The 20,066-nt window shown below is 49.7% G+C and overlaps 1 protein-coding gene across 2 annotated transcripts in view; it reads left to right on the top strand.

Moving 5' to 3' along the window:
• The first annotated feature begins 343 nt into the window (after positions 1-343).
• WWC3 (WWC family member 3) overlaps positions 344-20,066 on the top strand; it is a 120,572-nt gene continuing 100,849 nt past the window's right edge. The window contains exon 1 of one of the 2 annotated variants that reach the window (XM_072817171.1): positions 344-956. In XM_072817171.1, coding sequence (XP_072673272.1) covers positions 673-956 — 284 coding nt within the window. In that variant the 5' untranslated portion in view covers positions 344-672. The remainder of the gene's footprint in view (positions 957-20,066) is intronic. The other variant, XM_072817170.1, reaches the window with a different exon arrangement.

Here is a 20,066-nt window from a genome sequence, read left to right as displayed (position 1 = left end):
CCATCCTGGCCCCCGCGCGGTTTCCCGGCGAGGCCGGAGGAGGGAGGTGATGGAGTGGGAAGAGGGAGGAGCGCGCGGAGCAGGAGCGGGAGGAGGAGCTGCAGCGGCTGGGGGGCGAGGGAGCCTCCGGCCGGGGAGCCGGGGGGCAGCAGCAGGAGGGGGCGGGGGCTAGGGTTGGGGAGACGGTGGCCCGGGAGCCCCGGGGGAGCCTGGAGGCGGAGCAGCGGAGGGCGACGGCGGGCCCGGCGGCGGGAGCCGGCGCCGCAGGCTGGGGGACGGGGCGGAGGGGCGGGGCCGCGGGCGGGGCGGGGCCTGCGTGCGCCCCGCCCCTCCCGACCGGGCCGCGCCGAGGAACGAAGATGGCCGGGCGCGCCGCGGGAATCGAGGGGCCGCCGGCAGCGGCGGCGGCGGCGGCTCCGGGGCTGTGACTCCACGCGTGGCGGCGATCCGAACGACCCGGACGGGCGGGCGGGCAGCGCGGGCGGCGACGCGCAGGGCCGGACGGGCGGCGGGCGGGCGCCGGTGCGCGGGCGCCGGGCGGAGGATGCACCGGGCGCGGCGGGCGGCTCCCCGCGGCCGCCCCCGCGCCCCGGGCGCCGGGCCTTAGTGCTGGCGGAGGACGCGGCGCGCGCGGGGCGGCCGGGCGGCGGCGGCGGCGGGGCCCGAGCGGTCATGCCGTGGTTGAGCGGCGGCCGGCGGCGGCGGCGGGGAGAGCCGCGGGAGGCCCCGCGGGAGCCGCCGCCGCCCGCGCAGCCCCCTCGGGAGCAGCCGCCGTCCGCGCCCCCTGCCGCGGCCCCCGCGCCCCCCGCGCCCTCTGCGCCGCCGCCGCCGCGGGCCCGGGAGAGCGCGGAGCTGCCGCTGCCCGCCGGCTGGGAGGAGGCGCGCGACTACGACGGCCGCGTCTTCTACATCGACCACAATACGCGCCAGACGTCGTGGATCGACCCCCGCGACCGGTAAGAGCGGGGGTGCGGGCCGCGGCCGGGGTCCCGGCGCTCCATCCCTCGGGCTCTCGGAGGGGATCGAGGACGCCGGCAGGCCTCCGGGTCTGGGCGCAGGTCGCGTGTCTTCGGGGGGGCCCCGGGCGAAGATCTGGGCGCTCCACGCCCCCACCCAGGGGCCTTGGACGAGGTTCGAGGCGCCCCGTCTCCGGCCTCGAGCCCCCGGAGTGCGGAGCCCCGGCCGCCTCCCGGCCCCCGCTGCGGGGCCGACACAGTGACTTGGTTCCCTCACGTCACCCGCTGACCGGCGCCTGGAAGCTGGTCGCCTGGAATTTCCTCCCCCGGAGCTGACGGATAGCCCTCTTTTCCTTTTTCCGCCTCGGCCTCGCCCATCCCCGCCGGGCCTCGGCCGCCCACCGCCCCCGGCCCCGCGGTGGCCAGATGAGCTGTCATCTTGGAGCATAAACGTGCGCTCCAGCTTCGTGGTGTGGGTTCCTTGTCTGGCGGGCTCAGCCTACTTTCCATCCAAAGACTGGTGCCAGATGGGCCACTCAGGGATTCCCAGTTCTCTTGGAATCGGGAGACTCTGCTCCCAGACTATGATGGTTGCTCTTTAGCGCCTTAAAAATTGAGTTAAAATTCTGATTGAAGTCGCCTTGTGTACTGCAGCCAGAATGCAACATGATTAGACCCATATGCTTTTGCAGTAAACGAAAAACAAGAGCTGAATTTCAGGTTTCCTTTTTGTGCAAGATGTGAACAGGGCACTAAGTTGTCTTAGTATTTATGTGAATATACCATGGAGTGAAACATGGATTCTTCTAAAAGCACTACCACATTGCATTTGATTAAGTTCATGTAATGATGCTTTTCCTTAACTTTCTGTGTGATTGCTAATTTCAGTGGTTCTGCTCTTTTGGAGAGGTGCTTTTGTGTGTGTGTGTGTGTGTGTGTGTGTGAGTGTCTGTGCACGCACGCACCGCGTAATTGGGAATTCTGTTGAAACTAAGTGTTTCTAGTGGTTACCTGATACCTTGTCCTGTCTGCAGCAACTTCTCTCTGCACTGGGCCGGGGTGCTAGAAAGGAAATACTGCAGGCTTCTCAATGATCTTAAGACTCAGGACAGGCTCAGTGTGATGACATTGCTCCTGCTTCCTCCTTACCTGCACAGGAAAGGCAGTGCTGCATGGCACTGGCGTTTGAAAATAAACTTTGGAGGAGGGAAGCTGTTGCATTATTGTTTGAAAAATCTCTCTGGGTTCAGATAGGGAAAAACAAAACAGCAAAATGAGCGTGTTTCCCTAACATCCTCCCTGAACACAGCAAACTTCTGGACTCAGAAACTTAGGTAAATCCTAGCACACTTTTATGGGTTAAAAAGATGCTTAGTTATTTTGAAAATCAGGTGAGATCATATAATAATTTTACCAAAGGCTAGAGCCACAGCTGTTTGATGAAGTCTTGGATGGTTCTGGAATTGGTGGAACTGCTTGGAATGTAGTGCCCATTTATGCTGTATGTCTGCTAAAAACCCAAACAACTGGAAAATGAACCAATTAAAAATACTGTTTGGCTTAGAAAAGGCTAAGGTTCATTTTATGAGGGTAATATAAAACAGTTGTGGCTACATTGGAGTGGGGTTTCAAGATGAAAAATATAAACGTGCAAATTTCCATTTTAATGGTACGACCCAGGACATAGGTGAGCAGACCCTACAGGAGTCAGCTTGTAGAGTCTTCCTTTCTCTGTGTTTCATATACATTTCCTATGTTCTTTTTTCCAGAAATCTGTTTGTTACTGAATGACATTTTCACCCTTTGCAGGCATCACTTATGTTATAGATTTTTTAAAAGTCCCGTTTCTAGTGCTAAAAGTGTCGATTGAGTGAGTAAAAGTGCATAGTTTACATTTTTTTGTAAAGTAAAAACATGTGTATACTTTTATGAGACATTGTTTTTATAGTGAGTGAAAATTCAGCAGGGGATAGCTTGCACTTCAGCTCCCATAATACCTTGCCCGAAATATGTATGGAATGTTCAGCAAGCCACAAACATTTAAGTGGAGTCTACCGAAGGGTGTAAATGGCGTATGGTGTAATAGCCATTCTTCTTCCTCTTTCAAAACAGAACCCTGCCGTTTTTTATGGGTGACTGATTATCCTTTAAAGTTGTAATTGATTTTTATTATATGGAAAAAAACTTTGTCAGAGTACATTTTCTCCATGTGCATCTGACAGTTAAAGTCCTTTTTGAGTTGTGTTTGATTCGCGCAAGTGGAAGACGGTGTTCAATGATTTTCTCCAAACAGCTTCCAAATAGAGAACTGACAGGATAGTAGCAAATAAATAAATAGGCTTTTAAAGAAAATGAAATTATGAAGGAATAAATGAATGTAGTAGGTGTGGTGAAAATTGATGCTGACTTAAAACATTATTTCACATACAATTTAGTAAAAACTGTCATAGTGTAAGATGAGGCCCTGTAAACACAGTAACTGAGGGCCAAGGGTTGTAGATAATCTCTTCTAGAGTTTTATAGTAATTCCCGTCAATGTTGTGTGTAATAGCATTTGATATTGGCAGCTTCAGGGTGTGTGGGTGAATTACTGTAGTTGTAATTTCTTTTTCAAGTCACAACCAAAAAGTTGCAAGCCTAAGGAAATAATCTTTACAGATGTGGCTACAGATGTATAAAAAAATCTCAATGTTTACAAAATGGAATTTTTTGGTTTGATTTTGAACCCTCCTTAGGCTTAAATTCACTATCTCCGCAGATCAGTATTGTCTGTATAGTTTTCATTCTTTGCTACGGATTGTATCCAAAGACCTTGTTAAAAAATATAAAGTTAATTGATCGTTTCTATGGCTGGCAGTTTCTGTGGGTGAGTCTTGCCTGGTTCACATTGGTCACACGTATGTATTCTACATATATTCACTCAGAGTTCAGTGATCACTCTATAAGAAGATATTTGCTATTTAGGCAGAAAACATGGAAAGAACATTTTTGCTTCCTTTGAAAAAATTTAGTGCCTTCAACAGTGCCTGTGGGTTCTGTTGATGTTGTCTTATATGTGGACTGAGTGAGTGAAACTGCATGTTCTGTTCTTGGAGCTCAGTTGAGATTACAATGCCGGACTGCCAAGGCCGAGCAGCCAGTCCAGAGGATGGTGGACGTATCACATTTGAGATCAAAGCGAATGTGAATAATCCTGATGACGGTGGAAGGCCCAGATTATAGCATGACATAAACTTTTAGGGACCCATTTGTTCACGAGATGGGATTTGACCTGCTCCAATTGGAGAAATTCTGTGGTATATTAAAATTCCTTTGAACAAGCTATTTTATGGAGAAAACAATCCATGGTTTGGGAAATTGCAAGGCCGGAGCCCCGTATAACAGAGTCGGATGACATCATTGCCACCTCCTTGCGACCTTTATTTAGTATTAATTAATAGGAGGTTTACTATATTTACTCCACAGAGTCTATTTCTGGATTATACAAACTTTCTGAAAAACAAGGAATGATTTCTCTATTTTTCATTTTTTAAGATTATAGGTACTGTTTGTATGAACATGGGGGAGCGTCTTTGCTTTTAAGGCCATAAGGGGTGGGCTCCTGGTGGAAGAATCTTTATCCATTTAGATCATCAGCAATCATTTCTTGGTCTATTCTTGGCTTAGTATCGGTCTTTTTCTTTCCTTCCTTCCTTTTTTTTTTTTTTTTTTTTTTTTTTTAAGAAAAGTGAATGGAAAAGTCATTTCTGAAAATAGATCCCGGATGTTTAGAAATCTCTAAGTTTCCTTTTCTCCCTTTTCACTCTGCTCTTGCAAGTGGGAATAATGTATTCCACCTTCTCTGGTAGGTTCTGCTTTAGGAACCCATGGGTCAGGTGACGTGGTAAAAGCCACCTGGCGAGCCTGGTGAGCTTCTTCTAGCCCAGGTCCTTTTGCTGATGTTGGTTGCCTTCCCAATACATTCAATACAATTGATCTGATGGAATAAAGCCGAGTTAGGGCAGCCCCGGTGGCGGCCCAGCGGTTTAGCGCCGCCTGCAGCCTGGGGCGTGATCTTGGAGACCCGGGATCTAGTCCCACGTCGGGCTCCCTGCATGGAGCCTGCTTCTCCCTCTGCCTGTGTCTCTGCCTCTCTCTCTCTGTGTCTCTATGAATAAATAAAAAATAAAAAAATCTTAAAAAAAATAAAGCAGAGTTAAATTCTTCTGAATTCACTTGTTCCTATTTAAATCCAGTAAAGTGAAGAAATATTTACAGAGATTCTTGGCCTCCCGCGTTCTAGTAAGGCGGATGGAGACCGAGTTTTCTGGGAGATGGGAGACAGACACAGAAACGAAGACAGTGGTCACGAGGTGGTGATGGCTTCTGAAAAAAGGAGGGAGGGCTCATTTGAGCTGGGGGCAGGGGGGCGTTGTCTTTATTTTCTTCCATTGAGGGTTTCTGGCGCTTTCTGGGAGCTGGGGAGGAAAGGAAGGAATGTGAGGAAAGTGCCGGAGGCAGGAAGTGCCTGCGGGCTGTTGGAATAAATGAGGTCAATTTCCCTGACCCAGCCTCCGGTGAGGGAGGTGTGACTGGGGCTGGAGCACGCCGAGCTGGGAACCCTCAGCTTGGGAGTTGGAAGTGCTAGTCTTGTGCAAGCTCCTCATTTCGCACTGCAGGGCCACAGCTACGGGGACGGGGGACGTCCTGCTGGCAGTTGGAAGCACAGGGACTTGAGCTGAGTCTTCTGGCCAGGAATCGGTGCCCTTTCTCGGGTGCCACTCAGCTGCCCAAACCCCTCCCACTTTGAAACATCCTGCCCCTGAGTCATTCATTCATTCATTCATTCATTCATTCAAACTGTTGCACAGCCTCTGTGTCTCAGGTGCTCGTGCTCTCCTGTCTGCCTGGATGCTTCCACTGAAAGCCCACAGCGGCCACACAGGGTGTAGGTGGGCAGATGATGAAATAGGACAGGGAGGTTGACTTAGTAACCTCACTGTCCACAGCCAAAGAGGGCTCCAGAGCTCTCTCTGGCTCCAGAGCTGAGCTCAGATCTACTACCTGGGCTTGACCCTCCCTTCACTAGGGTAACTGTGCCCCTTGTACTGTGTCATACCCACCAGTTATTTTTTTTATCTTGCATTCATTGTTAATTGATATTTTGCCCCACCACCTCCTTCATGGAAGGTAGAATAATGGCTCCCCTAAAGATGTCCATGTCCTAGTCTCTAAAACTTGCTAATAAGTGACCTTCCATGGCAAATGACATTTGTCGGTAGGATTAAGTTAAGAATCTTGAGATGAGGTGATTATTCTTGGTTATCTGGGTCTACCCGGTGTAGTCATGGTCCTTATAAGAGGGAAGCAGGAGGGTGGTTTTCCCATTGAAAATGGAAGCATCTGGTCAGCTTGGTGTCTTTGAGAACAATCACAGTAGCTGACATTTGTGGCGTGCTTAGGGGTACCATGCTAATAAGCTTTTCACATCTGTCTTCTCCCTGGCTCCTTACAACAGCCAGGAGTCCTTGTTCCTTGTAGATTTGAGCCGGGGAGCCTCACCTTAGGCGCCAGGTCATCTGATGAGTAGCCAAATATGGGGTGGTGGGCAGGGGTGGATCTCCAAGAGAAGAGACCAGTTGGAAACTCTTGGGAGGTCTTCACGGATGGCGACAGGCCCTGAGCTAGAGAGATGGAGGGCAGTAGGACATTAGAAAAGGCAGGGATGATATCAGAGAAATTGTGAAAGAAATAAGGAGTGCACGGGACTTAGCCAATACTTGAATTACGGCAGGTGGGATGGGGAGCTCTAGAAAGATGTGGTGAGGGCATCTTGCAAGGGTGCTTGTGGAGTGGTGGAATCTCCAGTGTTTTCTATCTGGCGGGTTCTCTTTTTTTTCTTTTTATTTCTTTTTATTCTTTTTATTTTTTCTTTTTATTTCTTTAAAGCTCAAGGGTCTAAGGAAGAGAGGGGGGAGAGGAAGGGAGCAGGTTAGGGCAACCCCTGGGCAAGAAGCCCAGCACTTGGGCAGGTGGGCCAGGGTGCCAGGCGGGAGAGCCTCCGAGCAGCCTTACGTGCCAGCCTCGGCGCCACCAGGAGCTAGAGCACTGCCAAGGTGCCTATGGCCTTTCCAGGCCATGTGGAACTCAGGACAGCAGAGAGCCACTGTGCGAGATGAACTCCTTCTGCCCCTTGGAGCCCTGTCCCATGGAAAGGTGCCCGAAGGTACCTGTCTCCCGCATGGGGGAGGTCTCTGAGCCGGTGGATCACCCTGGATTCACCCTGAAAGTTATCCTCACTTAAAAAATTTGAAAAAAGGGATCCCTGGGTGGCGCAGCGGTTTGGCGCCTGCCTTTGGCCCAGGGCGCGATCCTGGAGATCCGGGATCGAATCCCACGTCAGGCTCCCGGTGCATGGAGCCTGCTTCTCCCTCTGCCTGTGTCTCTGCCTCTCTCTCTCTCTCTCTCTGTGACTATCATAAATAAATAAAAAAAAAAAACGTAAAAAAAAATTTGAAAAAAGATTTCCATACCATCAAATGTACTATTTTAAAGTGCACAGTGTAGTGGTTTTTAGTAAATTTGCGGGATCGTGCCCCCATCACCACTGTGTGATTCCAGGACATTTCCCTCGCCCCAGAAAGACACCCCATACCCACTAGCAATCTCTCCTCGCCTCCCTGAGCCCCTGGCAGCTGCTCATCTGCTTTCCGTGTCTGTAGATCTGTGTGTTCTGGACATTTCATCTAAGTGGAGTCATGCACTCAGTGCCCCCCCCCCCCCCACCAGGCTTATTTTGCTCAGTGCGATCTCCCCGCTGTTCGTGCGCGTTGCCGCATGGATCGGCCCTTCGTGCCTTTTCACTGCCAAGCGCTGCTCCACTGAGCGGCTGGGGCCCAGGTTGTTCACTGCCCCGAAGTGCCCGCCTTGTCCAGGTCCCCTGCAGAATGCCGGAGCTAGCCCAGCGGCAACTCCAGCCGTCGTGCTGGGGGGGTGGGGGGAGGCGGGGAGGCCCACCTGTGCGCATCCCCAGCGGCAGGGCGGGAACACGACCCGTGTGTTGCGGGCCCGCGAGGTCCAGGGCCGCCCGATCGGTGGCGGCGGTGGCTTGCTCTGGCTCCTGGGCCCCGGCCAGCCTCCCCCGCGCTGTGCCCGGCGGCAGCGGGCGTCCTCCGAGTCCCGGCCCCTGCTCGCGGTGCCCAGGGAGCCCCGTGCTGGAGGCCGCGGATCCTGGCCGCTGCCCGTAGCCCCGGCGGCTTCCCGTTTCCAGCGGCGCTGGCGCAGCGTGGAGTGTTCCCACGTGGGCTGCGGTGGCATTTGCAGGTCGGTCCCTGCGCTCGGCCTTCCGGTGTCCTAACGGACCTGCTCATCCCCGCCCTTGTCACAATGTTTTCTTGCCCTTTTTCCCGGTGTCTGTTAATCCAGGGACGTGTCCGTTAGCCCGGGACGGTCGGGCGAGCTCGGATGAAGGCTGTGGGGGCTTGGGACGTGGGTTCGGGGCGTCCTGGCTCAGGACGGCTGGCATCGGCTGCCGGGGCCCCGGGCCCCCAGGTGCAGGTGGGGCCCGGCGCTCGAGGCCGGTGCGGGGACGGCGGGGCGCAGCGGCACACGTGCGGCCCCTGCCCCCCTTCTCCCTCCCTCCCCGGGATCGCCCGTGTGCACCCTGGCCTGCTGCTCAGGGAACACGCACATTTTTAAAGAGGGGCCGATGCTGTCCTGACGGGGGGCCCTTCCGAAGCCCGTGGGACTTGCTGGTGAGGTCTCACGCACTTCATATGACCTATCAACGGACGGATGCAGCCAAAGCCACGGGAAACTCCGTAAAAATTCCTTGTTTGGCATCACGGCGCCTCGCAGTCCTCACTTGGCGCCTCGCTCCCGGCACAGCTGTGCGTGGAACCGACTGGCCGCCCTTCCAAGTGCTCGGGCCCACAGGGACCTGGGCTGTTTTTTCTATTACACGGGGACCCCACTGAAGCATTCTTTTCCTGTGAGAATGAAACAGTGCACAAATATGCAGAACACATGGAAATCCCCACCCGCCCCTTCTCAGAGGGAACCTCCGGGATCAGCCTGTGGTGTGTCCTTCTAGTCCCTTCTCTACACTCTACCCAAATACATGTACATAGGGCTGGACCTTTGTCTTAGGATTTTACATAATTGGGATCATACTGTCACCTTTTTTCCCCTGTGACTTGACACTTTCATTTAATAATAGGTCTGCGTGCTGTTTCCACTACTGGAATACACAGATCCACCACCATCCTTTTAACATCTTTTTTATGGAGGGAACTTTCACATAACAAAGTCACCATTTTAAGTGAGCAGTTCCGTGGCACTTAGCGCAGTTGCGGTGTCGTGCAGCCACCCCCTCTTTCCAGTTCTAAAACCTTTCCTTCACCCCAGAAGGCAACCCCGTCCTGGTAAAGCGGCCCCTCCCCACTTTCCCCTCCCCACAGCCCCCTGCACCCCCCAGGCTGCTTTCCCTCTCTCCGGCTTTGCCACTTCTGGATGATTCCATCTAAATGGAATCGTGTGATATGTGGCTTTTTATGTGGAGCTTCTTTTATCTAGCTTCAAAAACATTTGAGGTTCACCCCCATCATAGGAACCTGGTTTTTTTGCTTCTGCTTTTGTTTTAACACAGGGACATGCCCTCCTGTGATCCTGAGGGCAGCTGTGTGGCCTGCGCCCATGGGAACAGCCAGCACACTTGAAAAAAAACCAATTGACCATCAAAGACAGTTTCGCTTTTCGTTTGTTCCTTACTTTAGCCTTTGATTCATTATGTTGAGAAAGAGAGAAGTATAAAATCTCTCACATGTCTTTTTACCATTGGGGACAGAGAGCCAAAAAATTAAATGCATAGTAAGACTTTTCAGTAATCTAGATGCTGGGATGCCTGGGCGGCTCAGCGGTTGAGTGTCTGCCTTTGGCTCAGGTCGTGATCCCGGAGTCCAGGGTTCGAGTCCCACATTGGGCTCCCTTTAGGGAGCCTGCTTCGCTCCCTGCCTGTGTCTCTGCCTCTCTCTGTATCTCTCATGAATAAATAAATAAAGTCTTAAAAAAATAATCAAGACGCTGCCTCTGTGCGAGGTACCATGGAAAATAACAAATGAACATCATTGAGGACTGGCCCTTTCCCTCAAGGAGTCGAAGATACAGCTGGGGAAGCAGAGAGACCCTCCGGAGTAATAAGCCAGAGTGGAAGCGGTCACCAGCGTGCTGCCAGGGCCGCCCTCGGGTGCGAGGATGCCCAGGCTCTGGGTTAGCTCCTACCACCTGTGCCCTGCTGCCATGCAAGTCCTGGAATTTCCTCGTGCCTGGATTTCCTTACTTGTGCAAGGAGGATGATAATACTTGTTGTTAGTCGATGAACTGATTTAAGTGTAAATTATTTCCCAGACGTCATGGCTGGCCCCGGGAAATCCTAGGACAGGGGTTGGTCATCAGTAGCCTACAGACTGAACCCGGCCCACCACCTGTTTTTATACAGCCTGCAGGTGAAGAATGAGTTTTCCACTTTTAAATGGTTGAGAAAGAGTAATAAGAGTGGTGTTTTGTGAAATTTATGTGAAATTCAAATTTTAGTGTCCACGAATAAAGTTTTGTTGGAGCTTAGTCATGCATGCTGTAGCTGCTTTGGAGCTGTAACTAACTACAAGGACAGAGTTAAATTGCTGGACAGAGACCAGATGGCCCACAGAGCTGAAAATAATACTGTGTGGCACTTTACAGAAAATGTTTGCTGACCCCTGATCTTAGAATACAGGGTTAATTAAGGTAACCATTAGTCAGTGGGCTTGTACGGAGTGGGGCACAGGATGAGACCTGCAGACCCTGGTGGGAAGTCTAACCAACCAAAGGAAAGGAGCTCAGAATCATGAAAGCCAGTGGGGGCCTTTTAGTCAACGAACCCCTCTGTAGAAACTTCTTTTTTATTTCCAAAGATTCTATTTATTTATTCATGAGAGACAGAGACATAGGCAGAGGGAGAAGCAGGCTCCAGAGATAAAGTTAGATGAGAGCATTTAAATAATATGCAAATCAAGATTAAGATGCCTGGAAAATAACCATATTTGGAAAGATTTTCATTAGGGGCATCTATGTGGCTCAGTTGGTTAAGCATCTGGCTCTTGGTTTCGGCTCAGGGCCATGAGATTGAGCCCCGTGGGGGGGTGGGGGGAGGCTGCTTAAAGTTCTCTCTTCCTCTCTTCCCGCTCCCCCCCCACGCGTGTGTGCGCACTCTCTCTCTCTCTCTCAAAAAAAAAAAAAAAGGATTTTCATTAGAAACACACATTTAATTCTGGGGATCTAGTGTACTGCATTATGATTATAGTTAACAGTGCTGTATCCTCAAATCGCTAAGAGAGTAGATCTTAAGTGGTAATTATGTAATGTGATGGAGGTGTTAGCTAATGCCATGGTGATAATCGTATTGCAACATAGAAATATCAAATCATATCATTCACTTTAAACTTACACAATGTTGTATGTCAGTTGTATCTCAATAAAGTTGGAAAAAATAGAGTTAAAAAGCTAAGATTTAAAGGTACAAAAAGCTTTAGTTCTTGGGAGAATTTGAGTAAGGGATTCATTCTTTTGTGCTCCTGGGTAAATGGATCCCCCCCACCTGTACTTTAGGAACTTCAGTGGGTTTTAAAGGCCCATGAAGAGAACTGTGTGTGCGCACACATGTGCTACTTGGAACATGCAGATGCAAAGAAGAAATGCAGCCATTCTCTACCCCTCCACGCCCCGCTCTTGCAGATCAGAAAAAAACCCCTGGGACCAGTGTCATTAGCCTGTTCCTCTTGAGAGCAGACTGAGTGGCAGCCCAACCTCAAACCACCATGTGATTCCAGGCAGCACAACACACAGAAGGAAATGAATGTGAGATTCTGTTTGTAGAGCATTCTCGACATAATAACATTACAGAGATGGAGAACAGATTAGTGGTTGCCAAGGGTTAGGGATGGAGGCTGGGGGACACGTGGCTCTAGAAGTGGCTCGAGGGAGGCTCGGAGTGGCGAGATATTTCTCTGTCGTGATTGTGGTTATGGAAGCTACACATGTGGTAAAATGGCACGGAGCTGGTACATATACACCCAGCCACTGACACACGCAGAGGCACGCCTGCAAACTCAGGATGAGCTGTGCGGCGATTGCAGTGGTGTCAGGTCCGTGCTCTGGCATGGTGCCAGGGCTGGGCAGGATGGGACCCCAGGGGGGACTGAGTGAAAGAAACCCCCCATACATGTCTTTGCAACTTTCTGTGAATCCATGATTATTTCAAATTTTTTTAAAAGATCAGAGAATGAAGGGACCAAGCAGTTAGTCATATATTTTTTTTAAAAATCTAAACCATCTCCTTTCCTTTAACTTATTTAGATTTTCTCTGCTTATTCACAGTACAGAGCACGTAGTGGGTCCTCAGTAAATGTTGAATGCACTTATGCACATAGACATGGGTTTTACTTATTTGTATATTTCAGTATTTCACTTAGTTTTTCTCATATATTCTAGGGTTCTCAAGAGTACCTGTCAGCTGTCAGAGCCCCCATTTTGTTAGAGTGGCCACCCTTGTCTTGACCTAGGGGATGTGTCCCTCTCTCTAGCTCCTGGTGAAGTCCTGCTTGCTCAGAGCCAGTGGGTCTCAACTAGGCATGATTTTGTCATCCCCCCCATTTGGAATGTCTGGAGCCATTTTTGACTTTCACAACTGGGGGCGGGGACGGGGTATCACTGACATTTCAGAGGTAGGGGCCTGCAGTTGGCTGGGGCAGGAGCACATGGCCCCAAGCCATGTGAGCCATGTGCACAGGGGGAGGTGTGAGACGGGCATAGTTGAGGACCAGGCTCTTTGTTCCGATAGACCTATATGAAAGTAACTCCTCCTCCTGCTGCTGGATGTCCTGTCTCCACTCCACTTTGGAACCGGGCAGTTACATTTGCCACAAAACCCAGGAGGGAGCTGGCTGAGAAGCTGCGGGTGGCAGTGGGGAGAGGCTGCATCCTTGGTACGGTGGTTGGTGGCTGATTTAAGGTTCTAGAGCTACCTACTTGCAGCACCTTTTCTTACGTGAAATGTGAACTGACAACGTCCACCTAGCCTTCAAAGCTGGTGGAATTAGGGTTTCTATTATTAGCAACCAGCACAGGTGTCATCACCCCACAGGTGTGGAGCCTGCTTAAGATTTTCTCTGTCCCTCTGACCCCCACTCTGTCTAAAAAAAAAGCAAAAACAAAAACAAAACCCCACAACTTTAAAAAATGTTTTTGCACTCCCCAGGACGTCCTATGTTAGCATCGTCCAGGAGTTTTGCCCACTGTAAGGGGAGAATATAACCTTGAACAACCCGGTAACCGTTACTAGGTTAAAAGATAGATGGTTTTCATGAAGGCAACTACCTCTTTCATTCAGAGGACTTTAGCTTCTGGGACGATTTATTAGCACTGCGGTTTGTTTTAGAATAGTTGATGTGATACCTGATTATGTGGCAGTGTTTGGAGTAAAATGAAGTTGTGGCTAAAGGACCAATTAACAATTGAGCCTTCACATATCAGCATTCTTACCTTTCACACATTTTTGGAAGAACCTCTTAAAATTATAGTACATGCTTTTGTTACTTAGATATATTAAAGTGTGACATTTTCTTGACAGTTAGGGTTTGGATGGGTGAACAGGGGCGTTGGTATGTCCCGGGATGTACTGCTGACCATAGGGACCGCCCAAGTGTGGTTAGCCCCAATTTTGGACTTAGAAGGTCTTGAGTCTGACTCTTGGCTCTGCCATTTGATGTGTGCCCTAAGGCAGTATTTGGGCTCTCTGAGCCTCAGTTTCCTCTTCCATAAAGTGGGGGCACTCAGATCAACGTCTAGTGCATAATAGACACATTTTGATTGTTTTTGTGATCATATTAAATAGTTATTCAGCATTGTGAGTCTTTAGTTCTTTAGTGTCTTTTTTCTTTTGCCCATCAGACTTTGCTCCCGCCGTCATATCACTTTCCTTGTAGCCCTGTGACCCTGGAGGCCCACCAGTGTAAAGACAAGCACTCAGATTTCATGAAAACTATTTTTCTCTCTGCTTGAAGGTGTTCTTTGCATGTTTTTGGTTTTGTGGCTGGTTAAGTTGCTGGTAATGAAATGTTACTAAAGAGTTAACAGATTAAAAAAAAAAAAGTTAACAGATTAGCGTAAAGCCAGCACACTTCTTTGGTAAAGGACTAAATAAGAAGAAATATTTTAGGCTTTATGGGCCACGGGGTCTCTGTTGCAACCACTCAGCTCTGCTGTTGTAGCTCAAGAGCACCCAGAGACAATCCCTAAATGTGGATGGGCCTGGCTGTGCTTCAATAAAGCTTTATTTATAAAGATAAGAAGCAGGCTGGATTTGGCCTACGGGCTCTACTTTGCCAATCCGAGAATGATGTCATGCTTGTTTGTGTACCATGTTAACACATCCAAAGCTTTCACGCGTTTAACTTTCATTATTGTTATGTTAGCTTAGATACAAATCAGAAAATACCTCAAATATGTACAGAATTATTGATTTCCAGGTTTTGGTATCCTCTTGTTCTGGAACTTTGTATTTGTAGCACTCATTGATGTTGGAGACTCTGAAACAATTCACATCATATGATTAGACCTTGCTCCATAGCTAATGTCGGATACTTAGTATTGGACAGGTATTAAGAATAGGAGAAGTTGGTTCAAGGTCAAGATGTTCAGCTACATCTTCTCAGCAACCTTGTGCAATATCTATAAGACAGTTTTCATATGTGTATTAATAGCTTTTGGCTCTACATTTAACAGATGAACGTACTTTGGGGATGAAATTAAGTTTACCCAAATCACCGTGCTGTTTGGGCCTTGAAGGGGACTCTCAGAGCACATGTCCATGTCCATACCAGCACCTCCGGAAAGTCCTCCCTCTTGTGGGGCTCACATGCCAGTGGGGGGAGCTGGGAAAGTGGGTAAAACGGGGCTCCAGGGAGGCAGTGCTAACCATGATCAGTCACTTTAGCAGTTACCTTAGGTATTTTCCTAGCAGCATGTGGCCAGAGCAGTAAAAGGTATTTTCCACCCTTAGATTCACCAATTCCACTAAAACAAAGGCTGTTGGCTGGGGGTGGTTTTGCCCTCCAGAGGACATGTGGCAGTGTCCGGAGACAGTTTTGACTGTCCCAGCTGGCAGGCACGGCTTGGGACTGGCACGTAGCAGGTGGAGGCCGGGGCTGCCGCTCACATCCCACAGCACGTGGAGCCACCCCACAGCGGAGGTGACCCGGCCCGTTCACGTCAGCAGCACTGGGGCCGAGGGCCTGCCCTGGGGGAACGCAGATAAATCCTTCTCAGACACCCTGGCTCCTGTGGGGCTCACACTGCAGTGGTGGCAGGTGGCGATGGCTGACCCCATCGGTACTCACTCGGGAGAGCCCTCCGGCAGGGGCAGGTGGCCGGGGGTGGGGTGGGGGGAGGCCTCGCTGGTACGGGGGCCCTTGCGTGATGCTTGCAGGTGCTGAGGAGGAAGCCTGGCAGTGTCTGGGGGCTGAAGCTTTTGGGGAGAAGGAGTGCAGGTGCCAAGGCACCAGTGATGGGGGGAGTGGTTGGGGCCAGGTGGCTCCTGAAGGGCCTCGTGTGCCCTTGCGGGGACTCTGCCTGTGACTCCCAGCAGGTCAGGGAGCCTTCTGTTGGGGGACTTACCATCCAGTTGGGGTCTCTCTGCCTACTGTGGGGGTACTGAGAGGGAGGGATCTGAAGCAAGAAGACTGACAGGTAGTAGTGAGGGTGCTCCCAGACCTAGGCATGGTTTCTTAAGGACCCGGACCCTGGGTTGCACTTGCCTGTCTGCTGGACTCCGCTCCTGAGGCCCTCCCTCAGAGCCCTTGCAGGCTTGGAGAAGCAGGGTTTGGCCAGAATTGAGAGTGTAGCCGTCACATTTGGATCGGCACAAAGGAGCTGAGCCTTTTGCCTGTGCTGTTCCAGGAGCTTTGCTCCTGGTGGCTACGAGGAATTCCGTGGAACCGGAAATGCACAGCGGATGTATTTCGTTCTTGTTATTTTAGCGGTTGAGCTGTGTGTGGGCTTAAAGAGTATGTCTTAAGAGAAGACTTTAAATATGCTTTTAGAATGCCCCTATCATGTTACAGATACTTGTGTTTAGAATCTGATGTTTTATTATTACTTAAAAAAAAAAAGTGGCGGGTAGTTGCTTTCTAATGGTTGGATGATTTGGGATCTAAAATGATAATGCAAGGGCAGCCCGGGTGGCTCACCGGTTTAGTGCCGCCTTCAGTCCAGGGCCTGATCCTGGAGACCCGGGATCGAGTCCCACGTCGGGCTCCCTGCATGGAGCCTGCTTCTCCCTCTGCCTGTGTCTCTGCCTCTCTCTCTCTCTCTCTCTCTCTCTCGCTCCTCTCTGTGTGTCTCTCATGAATAAATAAAATAAAATCTTAAAAAAAAATAAATAAAAAAATAAAATGATAAGGCACAAGCCCATGGTGGCCAACTCTGCAGAGTATTTTTCCCCACTGTGACTTTTCTTTAGAAGCACTATGGTGCCATTTGTTTGCCGTATGGAAGCTACTTCAGAAGGCATCTCATGTAGATCATTCTGTGATCGATCGGCCTAGGTTAACCCAAGATTGTCATCTCTTTAATCTCAGTATTAAGAGCCGAGACACCAGAAACCAAACCCTTCCTCCTCCGGTATCATAAACCTCCCAAATGTCACCATGCAGATGGCATATTGACAAAAATGTCGAGGATTACCAAGAATAGCTTCTTGCATTCACATGTGTATCTCGGGGAGAAGGACAGAGCAGCATTTCCATTTAAAGTGCCACCGCAGTGGCCAGAACCAATCATTCCTCTTTGAGCAACTCTCAACACTCAGCTCTATCTTGGAGCTTTTGACATGCTTACTTCCAGCTTTTAACTATGAACTTATGCACTTATTGTGCCTTTAAAATTATGAATATTTTTCTTATGCCATATATCACCCAGCTCCTTTAAAAATATGGATCACTCTAGCGTTTGATATAAACACATAACTGATAAAACCACGTTTTCCCTGAGTCATCGTCAGCATCTCATCTGAAATCTAGTGCCAACTCAGTATTTTGGGATCCGAAGTCTGAGTTTCCTTCAGGTGGGCTGATTTTTATCTGGTGTAAAGGGGAGAAGCCTATTGCTTTCTTGCCATCTGTTTTGGGGTGCTTGGTAGCCACTTTTTCATTAGTTGGAGTGGCTGTCATCCCTTTTTTGCACCAGTGAAAATAAAACCCTGTCATGCTACTTTGGGGATGAAGGTTGCTTTTGTCATTTTCAGGGCTATAAAACCATGTGGATTAATCCCAGCCAGGTGGTGGGGAAAGGAGCAAGAGCTAAGCTGGTTCTTCTACCTTCCTGAGCTGTGAGATTAGTTTCTGGAACACTCTCCAAGCTCATGGTAGTTCAAAGACAACTTGGTTTGAACCTAGCACTGGAGCTAGACAGTGTCCTGGTGAGCTCTTCATTGATGGTGCCTCTGAGTCTTTTCTCTTTTTCCTGTGGTCTTTTATTTATTTATTTTAAGATTTTACTTATTTATTTGAGAGAGAGTGTGTGTGTGTGTGTGTGAATGGGAGGAGGAGCAGAGAGAGAGGAACAAGCTGATTCTGCACTGAGCGTGGAGTGGAGCCCAACTCGGGGCTTGATCCCAGGACCTTGAGATTACAACCTGAGCCAAAATCAAGAGTTGGATGCTTAACCGACTGTGCCACCCAGGTGCCCCTCCCGTGGTCTTTTTTATGTTTCACTGGTATTTGGTTGCTTTACCTCTCCACCCAGAGTTAAAGAAGGTGCTTTGGCATATTCTAAACTATGAAAATAAATGAAAATGAAAAATTTTCCATGAAGCTGACCAATGACATAATGGTACCACAGGCATATGAGTTACTGGAATTGGTTTTGTGAAGCAGTTGGCTGGTCATGTTTCCATGTTTGCAAAGCTGGGAGGTGTAAGAAGTGGTTGGGTTTTTTTTTTTTTTTTTTTTTCCTAATCAAAAAGGTAGCCCTGCAGTGAAGTTGATACATTCTTGTATTAATTAATGGGTTTCAAAGAAACTGAAGGGAAGTTCTTTTTTCCTCCTGTGCAAGTAAAGGTGAAACAGGAGTGTGATCTTCAGGCCATCGTTCTTTTGATAGTTAGGTATTACACTTACTAGATAGATAGGATCAAAGTTAGAACTTTCCAGAAGCAAGGAAAATAAAGTGCTGGAGAAAGTGTCAGTTGCAGCGCAGTTTGCTTATAAAGGAGCAAACGAATACAACGTGCAGTGGTCCTTCGTGGTAACTCCCTCCACGCTAGCGGAACTGTGTAATAGGACAATGTCTCACCATCTCCGATCAGTATTAATACGACGAGATTTCTGAAATACGGTGCGTAGAAGTGGAGCGGCATAGGCTTGAAGCCACGAGCTTATTTCTGTTCGAAGCGGCTCTTGCTCCGCAGCCTCCTGCAGGGATCTCAGACTGCGTGTTGCCATCGACAGTCAAGTGGCCAGGTCCTTCCTGCTCGACGCCGTCTCCAGCCACGGGTGGTTAGCCAGCTTGGAGTGAGAGCAGTGTGTCTATGGTTGGGCTGGCCTGGGCCACAGTGTCAGTGTCACCTAACCCCTTTGGTCCTGGTTGGTTCCCATGAGAGCCTGCTAACATTGGCCCTTATTTCACGTTTGTCGTGAGCATGCCATGGTCGGTGCTCCTTGAGGACACCTCCACCGTGCATTCATCTGTGTGGCTGCACTGCGGGTCCTTCCACATACTAGGGACAGGATTTCAAATCCACACTTTCCTGGTTATGTTGCTCTCAAGTGCCTCATAACTGATTTCATCACCGCTTTCTATTTCTGAGTGATACATATCTATATTTTTAAAAACTCACTGATTGGGACGCCTGGGTGGCTCAGTGGTTGAGCGTCTGCCTTTAGCTCAGGGTGTGATCCCGGGGTTCTTGGATCGAGCCCTGGATCGGGCTCCCTGAGGAGCCTGCTTCTCCCTCTGCCTGTGTCTCTGCCTCTCTCTGTGTGTCTCTCATGAACAAATAAATAAAATCTTAAAAAAAACAACTCAGTGATTTTTTTTTTTTCAGAGGCAGGGAGGGACAGCGTGTCATACTCTTTACCCATGATGAGTGTGGCATCGGATAAAACCTTGGGGTCTTAGCCACAGAAAGGCTTTCATTTCTCTTAAGTTGCACATAGACATATACGGTATCCTGACCTGGTCCTTTAAATCCTAGATACCAGATTAACTTAGGGGGCTCTGTGTTTGTGTATATTTGTGTTTACACACGCGCACACGCGCACACACACACGTGCGTGCGCGCAGCCCCACCCCGGGAGATCCCGACCGGCGGGGCCCAGGACGCCCCGTCATCCATCTTTGTCCTGTTGGGAAAGACTGGGGTGAAATTCACAGAACACGAAATTAGCCACTAGCCATTTTCAATGGGTAAGTCCGGGCAGTTAGTACTTTCACGGCGTTGTGCAACCACGATCTCTATCTAGTTCCAAGGTATCTTCACCACCGGAAAGCAAACCTTGTCCCCGTTAAGCAGTCACTCCTCATTCCTTCCTCCTTTCAGGCCCCGGCTGCTTATCTGCGTCTGTTGTTTGCCAGTCCTGGCCATAGCAGAGAAATGGGGTCATGGAATATGTGGTCTTTTGTGTCTAGCGTGATGCTTTTAGGGTTCATCCGTGTTGTAGCACGTGTGGGGGCTTCATTCTTACGGACGCATACCATGTCACTGCGTGGAGGGAGCCCCTCGTGTTTATCCTGTCATTGGTTGCTGGACACTGGGGTTGTTTCCACCTCTTGGCCGTGCTGACCGGTGCTGCTGTGAGCACGCACTACAGGTCTCTGAATACCTGCTTTCAGTATCGTTGGGTATGTAGCGGGGTTGGGTTTGCTGGGCCGTCTGGTGATTCTGTGTTTAACTTTCTGAGGAGCCGCCCCACCATTTTCTATTCCCACCAGTAGTGTAGGAGGGTTCCGGTTCCTCCACATCCACTCCAGTTCTCGTTGTTTTCTGTTTTCTGTGAGCTTGTTTGCTTGCTTTTTTTTAAAAAAAGATTATCGTAGTAG

The sequence above is a fragment of the Canis lupus genome, chromosome X, assembly GCF_048164855.1.
Source record: "Canis lupus baileyi chromosome X, mCanLup2.hap1, whole genome shotgun sequence".
In the NCBI taxonomy this organism is placed as follows: domain Eukaryota; kingdom Metazoa; phylum Chordata; class Mammalia; order Carnivora; family Canidae; genus Canis; species Canis lupus.
Note: the sequence above shows the minus strand (reverse complement) of the source record. Positions and strands in the feature narration are given on the sequence as shown.